The 25,881-nt window shown below is 36.3% G+C and overlaps 1 protein-coding gene across 3 annotated transcripts in view; it reads right to left on the bottom strand.

Moving 5' to 3' along the window:
* The window catches only part of LOC150103918 (uncharacterized), a 224,993-nt gene that overhangs the window by 114,353 nt on the left and 84,759 nt on the right, over positions 1-25,881 (bottom strand). For all 3 annotated transcript variants that reach the window (XM_090396600.1, XM_090396599.1, XM_090396601.1), the window contains exon 5: positions 14,847-15,059. In XM_090396600.1, the coding sequence (XP_090252726.1) occupies positions 14,847-15,059 (213 nt within the window). The remainder of the gene's footprint in view (positions 1-14,846; positions 15,060-25,881) is intronic.

Below are 25,881 nucleotides of genomic sequence, written 5' to 3'. Positions count from 1 at the left end.
TGTACTACCTCCGTATGAGATCGGCTAACTCACCTTCGATTGAAAAAGTCCATATAAAGATCCCTCCGTCACAACGAGAATCGAACATCATCCATACTGGAAGTAGAAAAGTCATCAAAAACCTAAAATGTGGAAAGGCAACTAGAGTAGATAACATTTCAACTAGAAATGTTCAAATATGGAATATAAACATGGAATATAAACCGATGACTATACTACATGATTCGAAAGGTGTGGTCAGAGAGTCAAATATAGGATGATTAGAGTAGAGCTCTAATACCACCCATCTATAGATGGCTAATAAAATTGAATGTGAGCATTACAGAGATATTTCCTTAAGTGTTCCTGGTAAGATTTATGCAAGTATACTTGAGAAAAGACTAAGAAAGATTGTGGAAGAGAAACTTGAAGAACATGATGGATTCTGATCAAATAGAGGTTGTCAGGATAAGATTTTCACTTTAAGACAAATAGTTGAAAAATCAGGAATATAACAAGGTTCTACATTTAAGTTTTGTGCATGTAGAAAAGACATATGACAAGGTGCCAAGAGAAAAGTTCTTCAAAACTCTACAGTTATATGGTGTAAATGAGATATTATATCAAGAAATACATAGTCTCTATTTAAGCTGTAAGACTTGAAGGAGGTACAGGAAGATGGTTTGAGGTAAAATCAGGTGTATGACAAGGGTACATATTATCTCCACTGTTATTCATTATCTATATGGATCACATTATGAAAGAAAGTGGTATTAAACCTGATATCAAAATTGAAGATGTTAATCTCAGTTCTTTCACTTTATGCAGATGATGTTATGCTTTTGTAACAGATTCGGTATGAAAATCTTGCAAGCTTCTACTGGATTTATTTAAGATTTATTCAATTTAGGCAGAGAAAAGATATCCAGAGGAAGACAAGAGGTAAATGGATTGATACAGTATGAAGCACCTTAAAAGACAGAAATATAAGATCTGATAATATTGGAATCTTGGCAGATAACAGATTAATTTGGAGGAAAATTGTTGATTGGAAGTTAGTAATAGTGTAAGTTTTTCATGTAATACAATCATAATTATCCTGTATTCCCCCCCCCCCCCCAAGGGTAAATATCAGGAATTTGATGATGAAAACTTAGCTGTACAGAAATTGAAAAAATGACATGCCTTCTGAATGAACTGAAGAAGGGGGGGGGGAAGAGAAAATTAATTATCCTTATGTTTCTAATAAACAATAATAAATGGAATTTTTATAATAGACAGGAAATTGTATTCTTGTTTAATACTTTATTCAAGAAGAAGCAAATAAAATCCATGCGGGACAAAAGGAAAGTTATTTGAGAAGCTGTGTTCTGTTGCAAAGAATGTTCCAATGGTTGAGAAAGTTTTAATGAAATCCATGTTGCCTGTTATTCATTATTTGGCTAAATCATTTCAACTTTATTAAATAGCTTCTCTAATAAGCATCACAACTTAACTATTCATGTTTTTTTCTATGAAAAGTTTTGTGTAGGTTAATAATTGTCACATTCATATTTTTATTATTATTTTAAAATAAAGAACATTTTCATCATGATGGGGATATTTTTCTCAACTATTTATTTTTCCAAAAGGGAAAAAAAAAAAATGAAATAAGAGCTATGGACCGGCATTTCCATTGTCTATGGACCTGGTTTTGTTTTGTCTTGCCATTCTTAGCACTTTTTTTATAATGTCCAGAGGAATGCTGTTTGTCATATCATTACAACGGATTGGAAATGGAAAGACTTCTGTGATCAAGGGTCTATGTAAACAAGAACCACATTCTTATCTCTGCTGGTCAATATCCTTTGTACCATTACATCCATGTGCTTGCTCTTCACCCATACCTCTTGAACTTCTACTACTGGTTAACCCCCCCCCTTTCCAGATCTCTTGAGGAAGGAGTTGATAGTTAACCAGCAGCTGAAAATTTGACAGTTTAAAGATTCAAATTTAGTGCATCAAATAAATTCTTATCAACACTTACTTGCCTACTCTGAACTTAAATTCTGAGACATTAGTACCAATCATTTCCAATAACTCTCAGCTTCTCATTATCAACTGCATATTTCCTGGCAATCCATTCCAACATCATGAATATAATGATTGAAAAGTACAGTATAAATTTGATAAACTTTACCCTTTGTGTGTGTGTGTGTGTGTGTGTGTGTGTGTGTGTGTGTGTGTGTGTGTCCATCCTATCCCATGATAGGTTGTAAATCTTCAATCACCATCAGTTTCCTGATATGCACCCTCAAGGGATGTTCAGACTACTATAATAGCATTACATCATTGTTTACATTATTATTAATCTCCTATTAACAATTTTCCTCCAAATTAGTCTATTATAATTGTCAGCACTTCTATATTGTTATATCTAACTTTTTAGTTCTTCTAAGGCACTTTTGACTAAATCAATCCATCTAGCTCTTGATCTATAGAGATTACTTTAGCTGAAGTAACTAGAACAGGATTACATATGGGTGAGTCTTTGGTGAATGATTCAGTAATAAATAGTATGGGAGTGATTGGGAGTCAACATAATAAAACCACAAGTGGCCAAGAAGAAATGAGATGTAGTGAGAGTGGGGGGGTAAGTAATAGACAGTTGAGTAATGAAGCTGGGAGAGTCATGCTGAATAGTGTAGAGAATGAGTCCATGAGTGTGAACTTGAATGAAGTTAATAGTGGTAAAATATATGGTGATTCTATGATTAAGGGTATGGAGAGTGGTATGCATGAGGAGTGCTTGGCTGATGGTACAATAGAAAGAGTGGCTTTAGCAATAAAGAGAGGGCATGAAACAGACAAGATGATAGTTATGGTGGGTACGAATGACCTGAGAGGTAGTATAAATCGGGTAGGAAAAGATTTAAGAACATTATTAGATATTGTGAAGAGGAAAAGTGTCAATGGGAGAATAGTGTGTGTGCTGCCTCGTTTTGACAATTACGAGTTAAGTAGACGAGCAATGATAATGAATGATATGATTGCAAGAATGTGCAGAAAAAGAGGTCTGGAGTTTGTTGATGTTTGGAGTGTGTTTGAAGGAAAAAGGCAGTTGTATGCTAGAGATGGACTGCATCTTAACATGGAAGGACATAAGAGATTGAAGAAGTTATTGTTTTCTGAACAGGTTGAAGTTATTGGGCAGGGAAACTAATATTGAAAAGGTTGAGTGTAAGAGAGAGAAACTTTAGCACTGATTGTGTATTTATTGATCCTTATAGGCAGAATAAATTGCAGAAGAGAGGGGAAAAAAATCGGCATAGGACTACGGTAGTTAGTGACTTATATATCAGTTCTAAAGCCGGTACAAGATCTAGAGGGAATCTGCAATTTTTGTATACCAATGCTAGAAGCATTAGAAATAAGAGAGAAGAATTTTTGGCATTAGTCAGTGAAATCTCACCAAAAGTTGTAGGCATTAGTGAAACTTGGCTGTCAGCAGAAGATGTGGTCACTGGAATTGAATGTGATGGGTACAGTATTTTCAGGGAGGATAGAGAAGATAGAACAGGAGGAGGAGTACTGTTGATGATAGCTGATGTGTTGCAGCCAAAGAAAGTAGTATATCATGATGATAAACATGTGAATGAGAGTTCATTTGAGGCAGTCTGGTGCGAAATAGTGACCAACGCAACCAAATATACAGTTGGATGCTGCTATAGGCCAGGGAGTACAGGGGGAGATATTGAATTCATGCATCAGCAACTTAGTGCAATGAGTGAAGGCTTAGTGATTATTATGGGGGATTTTAATTATGGTGATATCAATTGGAAGGAGGAAATATCACGTAGCAAAAAGGAAATGGAGTTCATACATCTGCTACGAGATAATTACTTGAAACAGCACGTAACTGAAGGGACACGTGGTGTGAGAGTGTTGGACCTGGTTATTGGTTCAGAGGTTTTATGCATAAGTAAGGTGACCTCGTTACCTCCAGTTGGTGAAAGCGATCATGTGGTATTGACTTGGGAGGTTGCAAAATCTGTGGATTTTTCTATTAAGAAGGGGTATGTACGAAACTACAGGTTAGGCAATTATAACAAGCTTCGGAGTGAGCTTGCAGCCATCCCATGGCAGAACATATTGCAAGGGAAAGATGTTAGCAGTGCTTGGGATAAAATCAGTGGGTATCTGAGGAAAGCAATATCAGATTGTGTCCCCATGGTCAGGAGGTCAAACAAGGCAGGCATTAGATGGATGAGCAGTAGTATCAAGCTTGAACTACAAAAAAAGAAAATGTTATGGAGAATTTACAAGGAGAAGGGCGATCAGGACACCCATGAGCAGTACAAGGCTCAAGCTAGGAAGGTTACCAGCATAGTAAGAAAAGCTAAATCAGATTATGAGAAGACCTTAGCCAAAGAGATCAAGGGTAATCCCAAAGAGTTCTTCCGCTATGTGGCAAGTAAGAGGAAGAATGACTTCGGAAGGATAACCTTAGTGGGTGCTGATGGTATTGAGGTGACAAAATCAGATGTAATAGTCGAGTTACTGAGTGATCACTTCTCAAAAGTCTATCACCCAAGTGAGGATATCTCTATACCTATAGCAATACCTAATGTGAGAATTGAAGCTAAAGAATCAGAGGTATTAAATATATTGCGAAACTTAAATGCAAACACTGCGGTAGGCTTAGATGGAATATCAGCTCGGGTGTTGCGTGAATGTGCAAATGAATTGTCAACCCCTCTTACCTGGATATTTAATTTAAGTTTGAACTCTGGTATGGTCCCTAGGGAGTGGAAGTTAGGCAAAGTGGTTCCTTTGCATAAGGGTGGCTCTAAAACTGCAGTATTGAATTACAGACCAATCACCATCTCAGGAGTAGTGGTAAAAGTATTGGAAAAGTTGGTTAAAGACAAAATTCAAGAATGGGTGGATCAGGATATGATACTCTATAGAGGCCAACATGGTTTTGTTAAAGGTAGATCCTGCCTTAGCAATCTATTAACTATCCATAATAGAATAACATCAGAGTTGGACAAAGGAACTGGCTACACAGTGGTACTTCTGGATTTTGCTAAGGCTTTTGACAGGATACCCCATAGAACACTGTTACGCAAATTGGAGCAGATGGGAATGGATATTAAATTGGTGATATGGATAGGAGAATGGCTCAGGGAGAGATACCATAAGGTGGTGTATGGAGGAGCCGAGTCCAGAATGAGGCAGGTGACCAGTGGTGTGCCTCAGGGCTCTGTGCTTGGGCCAATGTTGTTTAATTTGTATATAAATGATATAGGAAACGGCTTAAAGGGAGATATTCAGTTGTTTGCTGATGATGCAAAGTTGTGTAGTGCAATAAAAAATCAAGCTGATGTTGAAAGTTTGCAGGAGGATTTAAATAAGCTGGTAAAATGGGCAAAAGAAAATGGATGTCAGTTCAATGTGGAAAAGTGTAAAGTCTTGCATTTTGGGATTAAAAGATTACCAGCTGTGTACTACATAGATGGAAAGGTACTCCAAGAGATTGATGAGGCTAGGGACTTAGGGGTATTGGTAGATAAGGAGATGAAGTTCAGAGGACACATTGCTAAGGTGTCCAAGATTGCACATAGGATTACTTGGTTGTTGAGGAACACACTGACATCCAGAGATAAAGAGGTTATTATTCCCCTTTATAAAGCATTGATACTTCCACATTTGGATTACTGTGCTCAGGTCTGGTCACCTGGATTCCTTGGAGATGAGGAGGCTGTGGAGAGGGTTCAGAGAAGAGTGACCAAGTTGGTGAGTGATATAAAAAATGCTCCCTACATTGATAGATTGAGAGCTTGTGGATTGCAGAGATTGGCTGATAGGCGAAGAAGAGGGGATATGATAGAAACATTCAAATTACTAAAAGGTTTTTATATGATTGATGCAGGGGAAATGTTTCAGCTGTGTGATAGTGATGGAAGAACAAGAGGTCATCTCTGGAAATTAAAGAAGAGTGTGGTTAACAAAGGTGTCAGAACAAGGTTTTTTGCCTGGAGGGTGGTGAATGAGTGGAATTCATTGCCTGACTTTGTTGTGAGCTCTTCATCTGTAAATGAATTCAAGAAGAGATATGACAGATATTGTTTTGCTAGTTTGGGTCTCCCGCGATGAGTCTACTGACTCCATGGAGATACCCGTAATAATAATAATAATAATCTTTTTTCCTGCCATTTTGGCATTACATTACTTGTAAAAACACCTGTTTTGCTAACCTTTCTTCTCCCATTCTGTTTAAGTGACCATCATCAAATTCCTGCCATGTACCCTCAAGGGGTGTACAGGATATGATAGTACTACATGAAAAAAATTACATCATTACTAACTTCCTATCTACAATTTTCCTCCAAATCAGTCTGTTATTTGTCAAGACTCCAACATTATCAGATCTTATATTTCTATCGTCTAAGGCACTTACTACCTTAAATTAGCCCTGCTGAAACATTCCTGAATGCAAACAATGTCAAGTTCTTTCTTAATAACTTCATTTTTAATGTGATTCAGCCATTGATGCTATCTGTTCACTCCCCTAATTTTTCTCAGAACCTTCATATCTGTGATTTCTAATCTGATCTAGTGCTTATTTCTAATCCAAATTTCAGATCCATCACTTAAAACTAATTTGAACATAGTCTTGTAGACTGCTAGTTGAGTGTTTTGGCTAATTTCTCTTATTCCATATAAATTTATTCAATTGGATCCCTACTAATTTGCTAATTCTGTTGTCCATTTCCATATTTAATTTTCCATCTTCACTAAAAACTGTGCCTAAATAGCTGAAATATTTTACTTGTTCTGTAGGTTTTCCATTGCAAATGCAGATGAAGTTTTCTATGTTCCTGCCTAATTTCATAGTTCTGATCTTTATAATGATGATTTTCATGATAAATTTGTTATAGATGTTATGAAATTTAAAAATAAAATTTAGAGAATGGAAACCAGCTCTAAATGAGTTTAGGAGAACAATATAATCTGCATAAAGCAAGGAGCCAAGTTTATAATAACCGGTTTAATGCCACTTTCTTTCATAATGCGATTCATATAGATGAGGAATAAGAGAGGAGATAATGTGCATCCTTGTCATAACCCTGATTTTATATCAATCCATCTTCCTGTAATTCTTTCAATTCTAGATGCTGACCTATAACTTAAATATAGGCTATATACTGATCTGTATAATGTTTCATTTACATCATATAACTGCAGTATTTTTAAAAGTTTTTCTCTGGGTACCTTGTTGTATACTTTTTCCAGATCTACAAAACTTAAGTAGATCTTAAGTTACTTAAGTTGTAACAATATCCTTGTTACATTCCCATGATTATCATAATCAATTGCCTTGGAATCCTAAAGAAATCTTTCTTTTAGAGAGACAAGATAAGAATAAGAAGACATTGGTAACAAAAGTTTTACATTTACTGTGTGATGATATCAATATGTTTTAATAGAATTTCATTGTGTCCTAGCTGAGTTTAGCAAGGAGTGCTTGGGAGAGTTTTAGATTGTGTAGCGATTGATTTCTATGTATGTTTCTTTAGTGTTCATTGATCCTAGATAAAATGTACATGAGAAAGAGATTTGTATGTAGATTAGCACTAAAGACAAATAATGTAAGAAGTGTGATTTTTTGAGAATGATATGTACTGTGAATGTAATATGTATGTGTTACTGTAAAAGCCCGAAAATTAGTAAATCCTAGCATTTTACCATCGTGAGGTGGTAAAAGTCCAAAAAAAGCTTGTAAAAGCTTCCATTTTGGGATTTTACCAAACCATTTCGGTAAATGCCAGCATTTACTAACATCAATTGGTAAAAGTCCGAGTACAGTGTTCCAAAAACCTACTCTCCGACAAAATGTTAGAATAAAAATACCAGATATTGATAAAGCGAAGATGGATCCAAAATCAATAATAGCCGTTATCACAGACATTAAAGGAGAAGAATTTTATGAACTTGGTACTAAGTTGGGTAAACTAAAAGCATTGTACACAAGAAACCAAATTTACCTTGTGCAGAGAAAAGCATTGAAGAAGTCAGAAAGGAAGAAATAAGTGCACGTGATGTGATAAAAAAGCTTTCTTTAGTTGGGGGACAAGAATTCCAAAAAATGCAACTGTTCAAAGAAGTGTACCATGAGGATGTGTGTGCAAATCAGCCATTTACTTTGCAACTCCAAATGTCACAACAGTCAACCTTGCTGTAACAAATAAGTTTAATTATGATTTGATAATGTTGAAGGAAATTGTGATTAATAAGTCACTTTTATTTCATGAAAATTTTCTTATAATACATTAATTAAATGTAGTAAAATAATAAAGCAATTATGTTTAATGTTATTCTGGACATTATGTTTTGAAATTTAAATTGACAAAAGGTAAATTATTATAATGTAAACAAAATGGGCTTTTACCAATTGGTGTTGGTAAATGCTGACATTTACCAAAATGTTTGGTAAAAGTCCGAAATAGAAGAGTCTACAAGCATTTTTTTTTTTGACTTTTACCACTTCACTATGGTAAATGCTAGGATTTACCAATTTTCGGGCTTTTACAGTAACATATATACACTAGGAGAGGAAATGAATAAGAGAAGGAAACAAGTATATGGGCAAGAAGTGTGAGATTTATGGGCTATAAGGCCTTGAAAGAGCAGTAGCAAGGACACAGGAATCAAGGTTTTTGGATTTAATCATCTCAACCACATGACATCTTAAGAAAGAGAAGTATGTAGGACTGTCAAGTTGTTGATTGTGAAAGGTTCACGAAGCTTGCAGCTAAATCATGGCACTACTCAAAACCTATCTGGAAAAAGTAATGCATGAACGTATTTCAAGAGTCAGGAGGTCAAATAAGATAGGTGTAATGGATGACCGAAAAGGTTAGCATGCAGTCTGGAAGAAGGCATTAATTATGATGGCAGCACAAGATAAAAGGTAATAATTCAACTGCATGAGGGGTACAAAAGAAGCATGCAAGGAAGTCAATTCATTTGGTAAGGGTAAAAAAAAGTGAGGTATTAGCTACGATTAACTAATGAAGGGGAGGGATGGAATTTTTTTCAATAAGTGGCAAGTAGAAGAAGAAATGATCATGGAAACATGATAATGGTTGGTGAAAATAATAGATGATAACCACTGCAGAAGATATAGTTGAGATATTAAATGAGCAATTCATAAAGGAATTTCATCGTTGTGAATACGACATCATGCAGAACTTAAGTGTAGTGGGAAAGTTAGAGAATGACTTGATAATATCATTGGATGTCATATGTGAATGTTCTAGGAAGTTAACAATAGCTTTGACATACTTATTTAACACAGTCTTACAATGGGCCAAGTTCTAAAGCAATGGAAATAGGGCAAAATTGTTATGTTGCATCATGGAGGTGGTAAAACTAAGGATTTGAATTATAGCTAATTGTGTCTGGAGGTTGGTTAAAGTGAAAAGGTTAATGAGAGCAAAGAAAAAAAGGGTTAACAGCAGTATTCTCTTTCATGAATTGCATGGGTTTTACTAGAAGAAGATTGTGATTTCTTCATCTACTTAATTATTATAACAAGGTGAAAAATGCATTGGACAAGGAAGATGCATTAACAGTGGTATATTTAAATTTTGACATTGGAATGGAGGGAGCTGGATAGCAGATTAGGACACTAGACTGGATGCTGGTTGTCTGACAGGTATCAGCAAGATGTATAAGGGAAAGTGATATCCCAGAAGAGGAAAAGTTACTAGTGGCGTGTCTTAATGAAGTCATTACTAATTGGTATGTTAATTATATTGGGAAAGAAAAGATGGACAAACAACATGCAGTTGTTTGCAAATGATGCACAAAGTTGAGAAGACCTGAATAAACTCAGTGAATGGGAAAGTGAGCTGAGTTACCAGTTCATGTTTCAAAGTATAAGGTTTTAAAATTCAAGAAGAAAAGATGGTATGCAGAGTATACAACTGATGAAGATATCTTAGAGGAGGTGGAGGAGATGAGGGATAAGTACATAAAATTTAGGTGCAAATTCTAAAATTGTGAGGACAGTACTACAGATTATGGAATTAGGTGGAGAACGCTGGTTGTAGAAGTAAGGAGGTTACTGTTCTGCTGTATAAGACCTTGATCAGGCTGCACATGGATTACTGTGCACAGATTGTGTCATCTGGTTTTCAAAAGAAAAAAGATATTGGCTAAGTGGTTAGATTATTATTAGAGCTGTCTGCTCTCCAACCAACAAGTTACAGGTTTGAATTCCTCTCCTCCCGTGACATGGATGTATGTCATTGTTTTCATGTGGAAAATGAGTTTTTTTTGTTACCTGGTGTGAGACCACTGTCCCACTTACTAGAGGTGTGAAGTGGCCTGTAAAAGTTCAATGTTTGGTCCCTAGAACAAGATTATCAGAAAATGGATTAAATTATCTCTCTCTCTCACACATACACACACACACACAGCTTGGAAAAAAAAGTCAACAGACACCATAGCGTGAGGAACAAATAGCCATGGTGCCCACTTTAATAAGATGTAGCACCTCCTTTTGCTACAATGACTGCAGCATCCTAAAAGGCATACTTTCCACAAGTGTACTATAGCAATCAAAGGAAATTTTGGATCATTCTTCTTGTAGGCATGTAATGAGGTTGTGGCTTGTTGTGAAGCAGACATTCCTTTACCTCACTCACCACTCCAGTTCATCCCACAGATGTTCAATAGGGTTGAGATCAAGGCTCAGTGGAGACAAATCAAGTGTGGTGATGTTCATATCACCACCAGACTTGAAATCATGCAGTTACAGCAGCAGCCTTATGATATAGTGCATTGAAAGACAATGCACCATTGCATTGTCAAGAATGTTCAGATACCTCTTGGAGTTCAATCTGTGGCACCATAAACAGAGGTCAGAAGCCAAACCAGGAAAAACAAGACCATACCATCACTGCATTGTGCTCTTCCCAAGCATTTTAGAAAAAACACATTTCAATTCTTTATCCACCACATTTTAACTAACCAAGAGGCATACATATCACAAATGGAGCATATGCAAAATTTTAACTATGTTCTCTAAAATGAAACGAAAGGCACCGAAAAAACACAAAGCAGTTGCTATCTTGGCACATTATGATAGCATAAAAAGCAAAGTTACAAACAAACAAATCATATACTCTTACATTTAAGTGGAAATTAAATGGATGAGTAGAGATATAAATAAAGCAAGAACATTGTGGAGGGTGATCAAGTATACTCACATGAGCAGTACAAAGTGCAAGCAAGAAGGGTGAATAGTTTGATAAGAAAGACCAAATCAAATTACTAGAGAAAATTAGATAAGCAGGCCAAAGTAAACTCAAAAGTTTTTTCATTACTTGACAAGAAAGGGAAAAAATGACTATGGTAAGATGAATTTAAACAATGCTCATGGTAGAAAGGTGACAGAGGAAAAAAGAAAGCCAAGTTGTTGAGTGATCATTTTGGATAGGTGTATTATCCAGGTGGAGATTATGCAGATGGTGATGTGATGGATGCATATTAATATTGAGGTAAATGAAGAGGAGGTGTTTAGCATATTAAAAAATATGAATATGAACACAGCAGTGGGACTGGATGGAATGTGCAAGAGAAACGGTATTGCCTCTGATGAAATTGTTCAATCTTAAAATTGTTAAGTCTTAGCTATGGCATGACTCCAGGGGGAGTGGTAAGAGAGAAGATAGTTCCCATTGCAAAAAAAAAAGGTGGCTCCAAGACAGAGGTGGCAAAATACAGACCAACTAATATATCAGGAGTGGTTGATAAAGTGTTGAAAAAGTGGGCTGCATGACTTTTTACAAAGTAGGTCCTGTCTTAGTAATTTATTCACATTTTAAAATAAAGTGACAGCAGAACTGGTTAAAGGAAATGGCTATACCATGACAGCATTTAACAAAATACCAAATGAAAATCTACAGGGTGATCGTAAGGTTGCATAACCAAAAGTTTGGAAACAATTGGTACAAATTCAAATATTTAAAATCATTCCTTATGGCCACTAGATGTCACCATCATATTATTACAAACTATCAGACACCAAGTTCACTGTGATGTGTACAGGCTGTTCTCAATGTAGCTTTGTTCGTTGTGGAAGTGAAATGTCTTTTTCCCAGCTGCAACTAGTTTTCATTTTGAAAAGTTATTTCTTACATGCTGTCAAGAAATTTCATAAGAAATATCCAGGTACAGCAATCCCTCAGACGAAGTCGACGATAATGAGGATTAAATGGAGCGTTTTCATGAAACTGGGTCTGTTGCAGATAGGAACCAGAAGATCCTCTTTGACTGATGATAAAATGGATGAGGTAAAGAGAGTACTGTAGCAGTCCCCAACAAAAGTCTCTGGAAAGTTGACATGCAATCACCAATGTCATACATAGTGCTCAGAAAGCTTCAAGATTGTTACACCTTCATCTACAATGTGTGTACTCAGTTCATGAACTGAAGGACCAGATAAAAGCAAACAAATCTTCTGCAGATGGTTATGCCAAATGGAACATCTCTATATCACATTCATTGAAGAATGTGATATAGAGATACTTGATACAGTTTTCTTCAGTAACAAGGTCTGGTTTCATTTCAGTGGATATGTGAACAGCCAAAACAATAGGATTTGGTCATGTGAAAATCCATATGCTTTTCATGAAAGTTTTGCATTATCAAAAAAAATTGGAATTTGGTATGCGATATCACGCCATCATATAGTGGGACCCATTTTCTTTGAAACGATAGTGAACAGCTCTGTCTACCAAGACATCACAGTTTGTGGAACTCCTTGATATTAGTAAACAGCATTGACGATTCCTGCAAGACAGTGCCACATGACGCATAGTACCATATATTTTTTTGCAAGACTTTTTTGGTGACCATCTCATCTCGAAAGAACTGTGGCCTCCAAGATCAAATTTACCAACACCAGATTTTTTTCCTCAAAAGTGTTGTTTATTATAATAATCCATTGAGGATTATTCCGATGAACTAAAAATGAACATTTAACAGTGACTGAAGACATCAATATGCAGGTGCTTCACAAGGCAGCATCAAACCTGGTAAAAAGAGCACGAGTTTGCATTCACAAAAAAGGTGGCTACTTTCAACATGTTATAAGATTCCTATTCTTTTGTTAGGAAGGTCTAATTATAACCTATAGCCGTTTCATTTTTCATATACTTGTAATTAACCTCGAAACAGATGTGTTATTTCTGGGTTGCATGACTTTTTGATCACCTTGTATTAGAAAAGTTGGAGGGAGGTGGCTGACAAACACCATGGAGTAGTATATGGTGGAGTGGAATCTAGGAGAATAAGAATAACTAGTGGAATACCTCAGGGTTCTGTACTAGAATCATTACTCTTTATATCAGTGATATAAGGAAAGAGTATAGGGATATAGATGGCTTGGCCGAGTGGTTAGCGTATCTGCTCTCCAGCAGAAAGGCTGCGGATTCAAATCTTGCTGTGGGCAGATGTTTGTGATTGTCAGTGGAAAAATTAATTGTGATGGTTGGTGCAGTTGTGTTCAGCTGGTGGAGACAGAGCTGTAGAGCAGGTGCCCTCCCTCGATGAGTCTTTGGACTCCCTGGAGGCAGTCTAATAATAATAGGGAAAGATTTAAGAGGGGATATTCAGCTGATAATGTAAAACTGGGTAAAGCAATAGTTGATAAAGATGGTGTAGATATCCTGCAGGATGATTTAAATAAACTGGCAGAGCAAAGGATAATGGCCTTACATTTTAATGTTGCAAAATGTAAGGTTATGCTCTTCACGTTGAAAAGGTTGCATCATTTTGATGGTACTGGGTTGCAAGAAATTGACGAGGCTAGGAACTTGGAGAATGGTGAACAGAGAGTTGAAGTTCAGAGGGCATATTGCAAAATTTGGTAAAATGGCTCAAAGGATTACTTGGTAGTTGAAAAGCATGCTAACAAGTAAAGATAAAGAAGTTATTATCCCTCTTTATAAAGCTATGATTTAGCTGCATCTTGACTACTGTGGACAGATTTGGCCACCTGGGTGTTTTGGGAACCAGCAAGTGGTAGAGAAGATTCAAAAGATGAGTAACTATGTTGGCGACAGGTTTGTAGAATGCTTCCTATGCGGATAGATTGAAGTTTGTGGTTTACAAAGTTTAATTGATAGGTGGAAAAGAGGGGACATAATAGAAACTTTTAAGATATTAAAGGGGATTTATAAAATTAATGCAAAGGAAATTTTTCAATATATGATAAATAGTCAGAGAACTAGAGGCTATCCATGGAAGTTGTATAAGAATGTGGTAAGTAGGCATGTGTGAACCAGATTTTATTTGCATGTAGAGTGTTGAAAAGTGGAATGGATTGCCAGAATTAGTTCCCTGACATGAGTTTAATAAGAGATATAATAGATTTTGTATGTATAATAGTTAGTTTGAGTCACCCACAGTGGGTTTTCCGACTCCATGGAGATACCGTATAATAATAATAATATACAACATACTTAACAACCATCATAAAACAGAAACTAGTACAATTACAGAATTGTACTAGATTTTCAGCAAATAGAATTGTATTTACTGAAAAAGACATAGCAGCTGCTATCTTGGCACATTGTGATTGACAAAATAAATCATGCAAAATTGCAAGAACAAAATCATATGCTCTCATATACAATGCACTTAAGAAACATCATGAAACAAAATTATACAATTATATAGTACAATTTTGTATAATTATAAATTATACAAAAATAGTACAATTATACATAATGTTAAAGTAGTTTCATATGGAACATTTATTTTTCAAGATGTTAAAAATAGGTTTGAAAACTGTTTAATAGTGACATTACCTCTTGCTTGTGAATGAAGTACTGTTTCACTCACACAAGCTCTTTCCAAGGCATTCAGGGCAGGCTGAACATCAGCATGTGATGAATCTTTTTTGCGGGTCCAAACAGCTGCATAAACAGCTGCAGGATGACAATTACCCATATGTGTTACATAATGGCATTTATAAATGGCAGCCGTGTTAACATAGTCTGTGTACAGCACTGTTACATTTTCTGAAATGAATGGGGAAATTCATTATTACACCTTTCAGTGATTTATTAGTCTTCATTTAAAGTTTATTTCTAACAATTATTCCCTTAAAGCATCTATATTTTAAATGGCATATTACAATAAATAAATTGCCTAATAATGAAATGAAATTTATTCAGGACACCTGAATAAATTTTTGAAGATTTAAATTTAAATGAAGGCTTAATTTAAATTAAAATTTAATTTAAATGGTGATCTTCAAGCATGTGATGTAATTGCCACAGATTAATAAATTATCTGTAGCTAACTGAATTGTAAATAAATAGATAGCATCAAACAGATATCAAATTGCACTCTACAGAGGAACAAAATCAAAATAGAATGAAGGTGACCAGTGGAATGCCAAAGTTTTTTTTTTTTGGTCATTAATTTAGCTTATATTAGTGAGTTGATTCAACAGGTAGTGAGAAAAGACAGCTCAAGTGACAGCTGGTTACCTCCAAAAAATATCTTGAGACCATGAGATATTCATCAGTAATATTGTGCTATTGCATTGTTTCAAACCTGCAACATGTGGAATTTTCTATATGTATGTTACTGCTGGGTAAGTCTATATCTAGGCTACTTTATCCAAAAATACTTGAAAACTATTCATAAAAAAATGCAGCCCTGTGGAAGTGGCATGCTGAAGAAAGTTGTTCTCAGTTTGAATCGAGACACTGACTAAAGGAACTTTTTTTTTTTTTTTTTTTTAACCATTTCTTTGATTGGTTCATGAGTTAGTGAATCTCACAGATGGGCAAGTAGGTTTTTCCTCTCCTGGAAAGTTGGATTTTTAATCTTGTAAATTCAAGAAAATCAACCACAGAATCCACGCTATTTCAGACAATAACTTACTACTTTAGGATTAAGAACCGTGAGATACTAGCACTTGTCTGCCCTCTTCACTGGATACCATTCATAATTAGTGATCTAGGGCAAGATATCTCCGATTGTCTAACAGTGGGGACTGAACTCCCTCCTCAGCCTCCAAAATTAGATGGGACTAAAAATGGCCGCACCTACTCCCAATATGGAATAAAAGGTGTTAGCATATTTTATGTATAAAAAACATTAAAACTAATCTGAACAACCTAAGCCTGTGAATGTCAGAAGGATGTTTACGATGAAGATTATACAGACTATCTCAATGTGGCGTCATGTAGATGGTGGACAGTGTTACTGAGCATAGATGAGGATTAAATAGTGTAGATGGTGGTTTGTGTGTGTAGTGGAGTGCCCTTCCACAAAATGAGTCTGTGCACTCCTTGAGATATCATATAATAATAAAGTGTCCTGATGATCCTTTGGGTGCTCCATAATTTATTAACTTTAGTACAAAGTTAATTTTAGTATAAAGACTGGAAATTTTTCCTAAAAAAATTTAAACATATTTCAAGAGCCTGTGTAGCTCAGTGGATGTGGCGTTTGCCAACCACGGTGCTTGGCCGCACGAAGGAAGACTTGGTTTCGAGTCTAGTCGGCGACTAGAGGAAATTTTTCTAAGCCTTTTTTCGACCGGTTCCCGAGTTAGTCGATCTCTGGCACGGGCAAGCAGGTTTTTCCTCCCGGAAACTCGGGTTTTTCGTCCTGTAAACTCAAGAAAATCGACCGTAGAACCCACATTATTTCAGACATTAAATATATTGTGTTAGTGTTAGGGACCACGAGATGGCGGCACATTTGAGCCGTCTCTCTTCACTGAGTACTGCTTAATTAGTGATAGCCTTGGGCCATCTATCTCTGATTGGTACCAGTGGAGATTGAACTGCCCACTCAGTCTCCAAAAGTTAGATAGGGCTAAATGGCCTCGCCTACTCCCCGTATACGGGAAATAAAAGGCGTTAGCTGATTTTTTTTTTTTTTTTTTTTCAAGAATGGTATCAAAGAATGGTCTAGTATGGATACTTGGACTTTGGATATTCATGTTGAAGTATAATGGAATAAAACAGATGTCTGAAGGTAATAATTAACTAAATTTATTTAGCTAATTAAATTACTCAGCCAAAGTTTCACCTTGTTCACCAAGGCATATTTATGGCCTTGAGCACATGCATGCAGTCCTAACTGGCACTCTCTAAGGGTGTGCTGATGGGAACTTGCTGAAGGTTTCAAAATTATAGTGTCTCAGATTTTTGGCAGGGTTATGAAACCAAATTTGTTTAAGTTTAGGGCCTGTTGTTGGTGTGTGGAAGATTCCAGAAACATTCCTCAAACTGAAATAAATTTGACAAAATATTGTCCGAGCAATTTAATTAGCTAAATAAATTTAGTCAGTTAATTATTAGCATCAGACATCTGTTTTTTCCTACTAAATACCAAAGAATGGCAGTATACTGAGTACCTCATTTTGTTTTGCTAGTAACAAAACCAAATTTCATTAAATTGTTAGGTTGTTTAGATGGTGAATTCAAAATTATTACTACTCATCTGAATCACTTTGCCAATAAAAATGATTCAACTGAAACCACACTGACATGATTGTAGTGTACATCTGAAATCACAAAATGTATTAACTTGCCCCTGGCCAGAAACATTACTGCAGTATATAATTTTTAATAACGTTTTGTTTCTTTCCCATGGTCTAATGAAAATACAAACTGAAGGTGTCAACAAATTTTTGTAATAATTCCAAATTTCAATAAAATATGTTCAGCCAGAGTCCATGAATAACAATCATGCAAACAGGCAAAATGAATCCTGTAGATGCTTCCAACTAAAAAGCCAAACTTCTTAACCCTAAATTAAATAATATATGCAGAAAAATAGTTACTTAATCTTCGTAACATTTCATGATTTTCTATAGTACTTTACTTATATTTCCTACTTTTAGGAAAGTCTTCAGAGATACCACCCAAATATGAAATCAACATTTTTGAGAGATTGATCAATGTATAATGTTACTATCATGGATGGACAAAAAGGAACTTGATCACATTTGACTTGAACTACAGATTTCATTATTATTATTATTATTATTATTTAAGCCTCCAAGGAGTCAAAAGACTCTCGCAGGAGGTCCTTCCTAGGAAACACAAGTCTATCAAGACTCATCGTGGGAGGTCCCTCATAGGAAACACAAAGTCTATCATACCACTCCATAAACTCATTGACCACTCTCACCACTCTATCAGGCAATGTATTCCACGGTTCAACCACCCTTCATGCAAAGAAACTGCTCCTCACCCTCTTGCTCACAGTTTCCTTTCGTAACTTCCAGGGCTAGCCCCTTGTCATCACTCCTTCCCGCTGTTCAACCAAGCGAAAGAACTCCCCAGTGTCAACCCTGTAACCATCTCTCAACAGTCTAAAAGTCTCAATCATATCACCTCCCCTTCTTCTATCCACCAAACTCTGCAGTCCACATTCCCTCAGCTGATCCTCATAACTAACATTGTACAGTCCTGAAACTGTCTTTGTTATCCGCCTCTGTACCCTTTCCGCAGTTCATTTATCCCCTTCAAATCCTGGGGACCAAATCTGAGAGCAATAATCTAAGTGTGGTCTGATCAGGGTCTTATACAATGGAATGATAATTCATATCTCTGCAGGTCAGTGTCCTTCTCATTATTGCAGTAATCCTCTGTGTTACCTTCACCACCTTTGCAATATGTCCCTTGAATTTCAGGTTTCTATCAATCATCAACCCTAGATCTCTTTTCTCCCCTACTTCCTCCAGTATATCACCTCCAATAGAGTATGCAGCTTCCCATCGATGTGTCCCAAATCTCAAGACTTAATATTTGGTTGCATTAAACCGACATCCCCATTCATTTGCCCATCTGTCTAGCTTATTCAAATCCTCTTGCATGACTACCACATCTGCACTATTACCAATAACCCTTTCCAGCTTCACATCATCCACAAACAACTGAATATCCCTTTGCAATCCACTGACAATATCACTGATATAAAGGGTAAACAATATAGGTCCCACTACTGAGTCCTGTGGAACCCCACTTGTAACCTTTGCCTCCTTGAAATTGTCCACCATACACAACTCTGATACCTATCGGACAGCCAATCCTGAATCCAGTTGACAAACCTGACATCCAAAACCATGTGCTGAAACTTAAATATCAGCTTATCATGTGACACCCTGTCAAATGACTTCACTAAATCCAAGAAAATAGCAGTATAGGCCTTTCCCTCATCTACTGCTCTTGTAACTTTATTATAAAAGGCTAGCATATTATTAAAACAAGAGACTCCCCTCACAAATCTATATCGACTCTCACAGATAACATTACCCTCATCTGCCCAATGTTGTATACGGTCCCTAACTGATTTCTCCAAGATCTTAACAACTACTGATGACACACAAACTAGCCTATAATTAGACACTTCCAGTCTGTTACTGCCCTTATGCAATGACACTATCTTACCTTCCTTCCATTCCCTGGGCACCTTTCCCCATAGCCAGACTCATTGAAAAGCCAGGTCAAAAGGAGCTGTCAGTTCCTTAGTACATCCTCTCAAAACTCGTGGTGAAATACCATCCAGTCCCACAGCTTTATTGACATTCAGAGTACTCAGTATTTGGAACACTTTCTTCTCCTGCACAGCTAAACCTCGAACCTGTCCTATCCCTCTAGTATTAAAATTTACTCCTCCAGGATGAAATACACAAATAAAGTGTTCATTGAACAATTCCACTATGCATCAATCACTCTATTCCCATTTTTATCCCACAATGTCATTCTTCCAAAATCATTTCATCTCCTACTGCCCACATAACTAAAAATTCCCTAGGATTTTCTTTGGATCTTAAGGCCAATCTCTTCTCATATTCCAGTTTCACCTTCCTTACCATATTAGTCACTCTCCTGGCCTGTGTATTATATTCTTCATGCATCTTCTCTTCACCTGTCTCCTTATATCTCTTCCATAACCTCATATATGCAGCTCCTGTTTAATATGGTTGTCATCCACTTTACACCAAATTGTGTCCTCTTCTTCACTTGTGAAATACAGCTTACTATTGCTGCTAATAAATATTACTTCATAATTTCCCAAGCACTAATGATATCCCGGCATTCCAATTCCTCCCTCCATGAAACTTCTCCAAGTTGATGTCTAAGACTATTATAATCACCTGCCTTATAATTCCACATATGTTCTTGTCTCTTTGATACTCCTGCATGTCCATTCATCTTCCAAGTCAAAACCACATAGTCACTCTCTCCAACTGGTGGGAGAATGTCATCTCAGTTATTATCAACTCTTCTGATGCTATAACCAAATCCTAAACTCTTGAACTTCTTCTTCCCTCTATTACATGTTGCCCAAGATATTTGTCCCTCAAGAATGCATTTTCCTCTCCCCAATTTATACTGCTATAGTTAAAATTTCCCATAACAATCATTCTTCTTGCACTTGCCAAGCTCAACTATCTGATAACAAACCCCAACTCAACATCACCATAGTTAAAGATCGGTACTATCAACATAAGAAACCTGAATAGCAAAGAAATGGAGCTAGCTGAGGAATTAGATAAGTAAACGATCGACATAATAGGGGTGACTGAAACAAAAAAGACAAAAACTGGTGGGATCTTTCTGAGCAATAAATACAAAATGTTATATTCAGGAAATGACAATCAAGGAAAAGAAGGAGTAGCCATAGTATTCAACACAAAATACGAGGCTAATCTTCTTGAATGGCAGTCAGTCTCAAGTAGAGTAATGTGGGCAAATATGAGAATGGGGAACTGGACAATGAGACATATTTGTGCTTGTGGTCCCACAGAAGGTTCTACTAAGGTAGAAGTGGGGGAATTTTTTGAGGCTTTAGAAAAAGCAACTGACACAATGAAAAAGGAAAAGTTGGTCCTTGTTGGGGATCTAAATAGCAGAGTAGGAAAAGATTGTGAGACATACAAAAATATTATTTTGGGAAAATTTGGAGAAAAGAGCAAAGCTAATAATAATAGCAAATATCTGTTGAATTTCTGCTCAGGACATGGACTGGTTATTACTAACACCATGTTCCAACATAAAAATGTGCACAAATTCACATGGAGAGAAGAGGCTAGGAATAAGAAAAGTCTCATTGACTATGTTATTGTTGATAGTGATGTTTTCTCTCTGGTGCAGGACACCAGAGTGTACAGAGGATTTGAAATTGGAAGTGATCACTATTTAGTCTTGAGCAGGATAAAATTGAATTTCATATTGAAAAGAAGAACATGTAAGAAAGTTTTAAAGCGAATAAAAGTTGAACAGCTCTTAGATGTGAACTGTAGACTAAAATACACAAAGATTATTGAAGAAAAAATGAAAGAGTTTGAGAACAGGAATCAAACCTTAGAGATTCAGTGGCAAGCCTTGAAGAAAGCCCTGATTGATTCAGCGAGAGAGGCATGTGGTGAAGTTGTCTGCAAGGATAGAAAAATTAGAACTCCATGGTGGACACAGGAAGTTAAAGAGGCAGTGAAAGAAAAGAAGAAAGCATATCAAAAGTTCCTGGCAAATAAGTCAGCTTGTGCTCTTAGAGAATACAGAGACAAATGCAAGAATGCTAAACACTGTGTAAAACTGGCTAAACAAAAGTCATGGGAGGACTTTGGCAAGAATATAGAAAATAAATATCAAGCAGGTGGCAAAATATTCTGGAGGTTGTTGAAGAAGCTTAGGAATGTAGGAAAGAGTGCTGTAAAAGGAGTTAGAGATGATAAAGGTGACATGAAAATGGAAGAAAAAAGATATCCTTGAAGTATGGAGTAATTACTTTGAAAAACTACTAAATGAAACAAGCAGTGATGACAGCACAGTGGTAAAAAACACTGACCAGGAATGCAGTCAGGAATACATATCCATACTTGAAGTAGAAAAAGCCATCAAAGGCTTGAAATGTGGAAAGCAGCAGGAGTAGATGATATTTGACCAGAAATGCTGAAGTAATAAGTATAAAAGTTTTCCAGTGCCTGCACTGCATAGTTCAGAAAGCCTGGACAGAGGGACGAATTCCCGATGATTGGAGTGGAGCTCTCATAGTACCCATATATAAAAAGGGAAATAAAACTGAATGTGAGGTATTTCCCTACTGAGTGTTCCTGGCAAGATCTATGAAAGTATACTTGAGAAACAGTTGAGAAGAATTGTGGAAGAAAAGCTTGGTGAAGAACAAGCTGGATTCAGGCCAAATAGAGGCTGTCAGGATGAGATCTTCACTTTACGACAAATAGTCGAGAAAGCATAGGAATATAACAAAGATCTGTATTTAAGTTTTGTCGATTTGGAAAAGGCATATGACAAGGTGCCAAGAGAGAAGCTATTCACTACGCTACAGTTATATGGTGTCAATGGGACATTATATCAAGCAATACTTAGTCTTTATTTGAGTTGTAAGTCAGCAGTTAGAATTGAAAGAAGTACAGGAAGATGGTTTAATGTTAAATCTGGTTTGACACAAGGATGTACATTATCTCCTCTGTGATTCATTATTTATATGGATCACATTATGAAGGAAAGTGGTATTAAACATGATATCAATATTGGAGATGTTAATGTCAGCTCTTTGCTTTATGCAGATGATGTTATACATCTAAATAAATCAGCTACAAGTCTGCAAGATTCTTTGACTAAATTGAATAACTGTTGTAATAGATATGGTATGAAGGTCAGCAATAAAAAGACAAAGACAATGAAAATAGGCAGAATCATTGAAAATGCCAACTGTGTTGTGAATGGAGAACCTGTGGAACAAGTAAAACATTTCGGCTACTTAGGCACGATTTTTACTGAAGATGGTAAATTAAATATAGAAATAGACAACAGAATCAGCAAAGCTGGTATGGTGTGAAGTCAATTGAATAAATTCATATGGAATAAGAGAGAAATTAGTCAGAACACTAAATTAGCTGTATACAAGTCAGTGTTCAAACCAGTTTTAACTTATGGATCAGAGCTGGGTCAGAAGTAAAACACTTGACCAAAGACTAGAGACTGCAGATATGAGAGTTCTGAGAAAGATTAGAGGCGTGAACAGTTGGCATCAATGGCAATATCATATTAAAAACGAGGATATTAGGAAAGAACTTGACATTGTCAGCATCCAGAAATGCATTAGCAGAGCTAATCTCAGGTGGTATAGTCACTTAAACAGAATGGGCGAAGAAAGATTAGCAAAACAAGTGTTCTTTGGCAGGTTTGCAGCAAAACGACCCAGAGGAAGACCAAGATATAGGTGGATTGATATGGTACAAAGTGCCTTAGACGATAGAAATATAAGATCTGATAATGTTGGAGTCTTGACACGTAACAGACTGATTTGGAGGAAAATTGTAGATTGGAAGTTAGTAATGATGTAATATTTTTCATGTAGTACTATCGTATCCTGTACACCCCTTGAGGGTACATGGCAGGAATTTGATGATGAAGATTTGTCAAATGAAAGAGTGTAATGTGCTGTAATTAAATGTTATTTATTTTGTGTGCAAACTACAGTAAATGTAAGCTCACATTTAAAGAAATAGACATTAGAACAATATGGATTAAAAGCATACATTACGATACAAAAATGCCACTTGCATAAAATATTACACCAAAACATAAAATGTCAAATTTCATTCATCCAGTGATTAATTTACTTTAAAGCTGTTTTATTATACTGCATTAACTCATCTCGGGTACATATATTATTAATGTCTATTAGGCAGCATTGCAGAAGATGAGCAGCTGTCATTGTCTGTGTAGCCCCATCTGGCCATATTCTACTTTGATCTGCCCATTCCGGAACAAAGTCTATTCGATGTCTTCCATCTTTGCCAGTCTAGATGTAAGCCGGATGGAAGAGATTCATTTAAGTTCAGAGCCTCTGGAGATTGTTCTTGCCACATTGTTGACTTTGTGGCTTTTATGGAATCAACCAACGGTTCCACTGAGTGAATAAAACCTTTTCTTGAGTTTAGCCTCCTATTTACTGTCATGTCCATACAAAGGATGCCGTTCATCATTTAGTTGTTTCCATTCATATCTACTCTGTGTGGTTCTTTTGATATGAGGAGGTGCAATACCAGACAGTGAGTATAGATGGTCAATTTTCGTAGGCTTAAGGCAGCCAATAATGTGCTGACACGTTTCATTAAGAACCTTCTCAATAAATTTGACATGTGATGATCTTTCCCAAACAGGGCTAGCATACTCAGCTGTCAAAAAGCAAAGTGCCAGTGCAGAGGTGTGCAGTACTTGTGGACTGGACCTGCACCCCACTGAGATGATGTTAATAAGTACAAGTTATTATTACATGTTTGAATTTTAGCTGCTGTCTTCCCTATGTATCGCTTATAATTTAAGGTCCTATCTAGTGTGACACCTAATTAGTTGGATTTCAATAATTGACCAATTTCAAGCCATTCCATTCTATATTCAACTCTCTCCTTGCCTCCCTATTATTGAGATAGAAAAGACACATTTGAGTTTTATTTTACTGGGATTCGGTTTCAGTTGGTTTTCCTTATGGTAAACTTTAAGGGTTTCTAGTTCTTGTGCGAGCTGCTGCTCAATGTTATCAAAGGATTTTGCTTAATAAGCTATTGCCCAGTCATCTGCATATAAGGTTCTTGAGTGTGAATTTATAGGTTGGTCATTAGTTATATATATTGAAGAGGAGGAGAGAGTGCACACTTCCCTGAGATAGACCATTTTTCTGGATATGCCATCTGCTTTTTTTCCCTTAGAAATCAACAAAGAATCTCCTGCTGAATAGCAGCAATCTGAATACCTCCACTAAATGATAGTCCAAATTTACAGCATGACAAACAGCTATCAGCATTCTAAGATTTAGTGTGTCATATGTTGCTGTCAAATAAATACAGCTCCTGTTGCTAACCCCCTTTCAAAGCAATCCTCAATAAACTGTGTTAAGTTTAATACTTGACCAGTGCATGATCTTCCTAGTCTAAATCCTGCCTGTTCTTTTATCAGCACTTTCTCTATTTCTGGGCTTAGTCTGTTCAAGATAAACCTCTCATACAGCTTCAGTGTGGTGCATAGAAGAGCTATAGGCCTATAGCTCTTCGGATCCTCAGCAGGTTTACTCAGTTTCAGGATATGTATTACTTTCATTTGCCTCCATATACTGGGTATTTTAGTAAATTTCTAACAAAAGTTGTAAAATTCTAACAACTACTCCCTTTGCCTTTTCTCCCATTTTTTTCCACATGTTTCTTGGAAATCAGATTCCAAGGAAAAAAAAAAAAACTTATCCTGTCTGATATCATCTATACCTGCAGCTTTTCCTGGTTTTAAGACTTTTAGGGCATTTTCTAGGTCCTCTTTAGTAAATGGTTCTTCAAAGAAATTATTTTCTGAATCCCTAAGTTTTTTAATGTAATCTTTAGGTATTATCACTTTGGTACTCAGTTTACCATTTAGAGATAGCTGAGTTGCAATTTGGTTTGCATTTATATTAACCTCGCTTGCTGCTGTTGTGGGGTCATGAGATAATTTTTTGAGTAAAAGCCAGGCTTTTCTGATACTGTGTTTCATATCTAAGCTTTTAATTTTCTCTGCCCATTGTTAACTTATTTTTTCAGACAGTGCTGCTATAAGTTCCTCTCCTGCATCAATTGTTTCTGATGAAAATGGAACTTTATCATATAGGTCATAATATCTTAATCAATGAAACCATTTGATTCAATTGGCAGTCAGCTGGAGCAGATTGTTAACATATACAGAAGGAAGAGGGTGAGCAAAAGAACAGAGCCTTGAGGAATCCCAGCATTAATTGCATAGGCAGAAGATAAGGAACCTTCCTCATCATAAAACATTGTATTACTCAGATACATGATACCAATTAAATGAC

Source organism: Typopeltis vanoorti, chromosome 8 (assembly GCF_054136105.1).
Source record: "Typopeltis vanoorti isolate ZY-2024b chromosome 8, IOZ_Tvanoo_1.0, whole genome shotgun sequence".
NCBI lineage: Eukaryota > Metazoa > Arthropoda > Arachnida > Uropygi > Thelyphonidae > Typopeltis > Typopeltis vanoorti.
The sequence above is the reverse complement of the archived record's forward strand: the minus strand, read 5'-3'. Positions and strand labels throughout refer to the sequence as shown.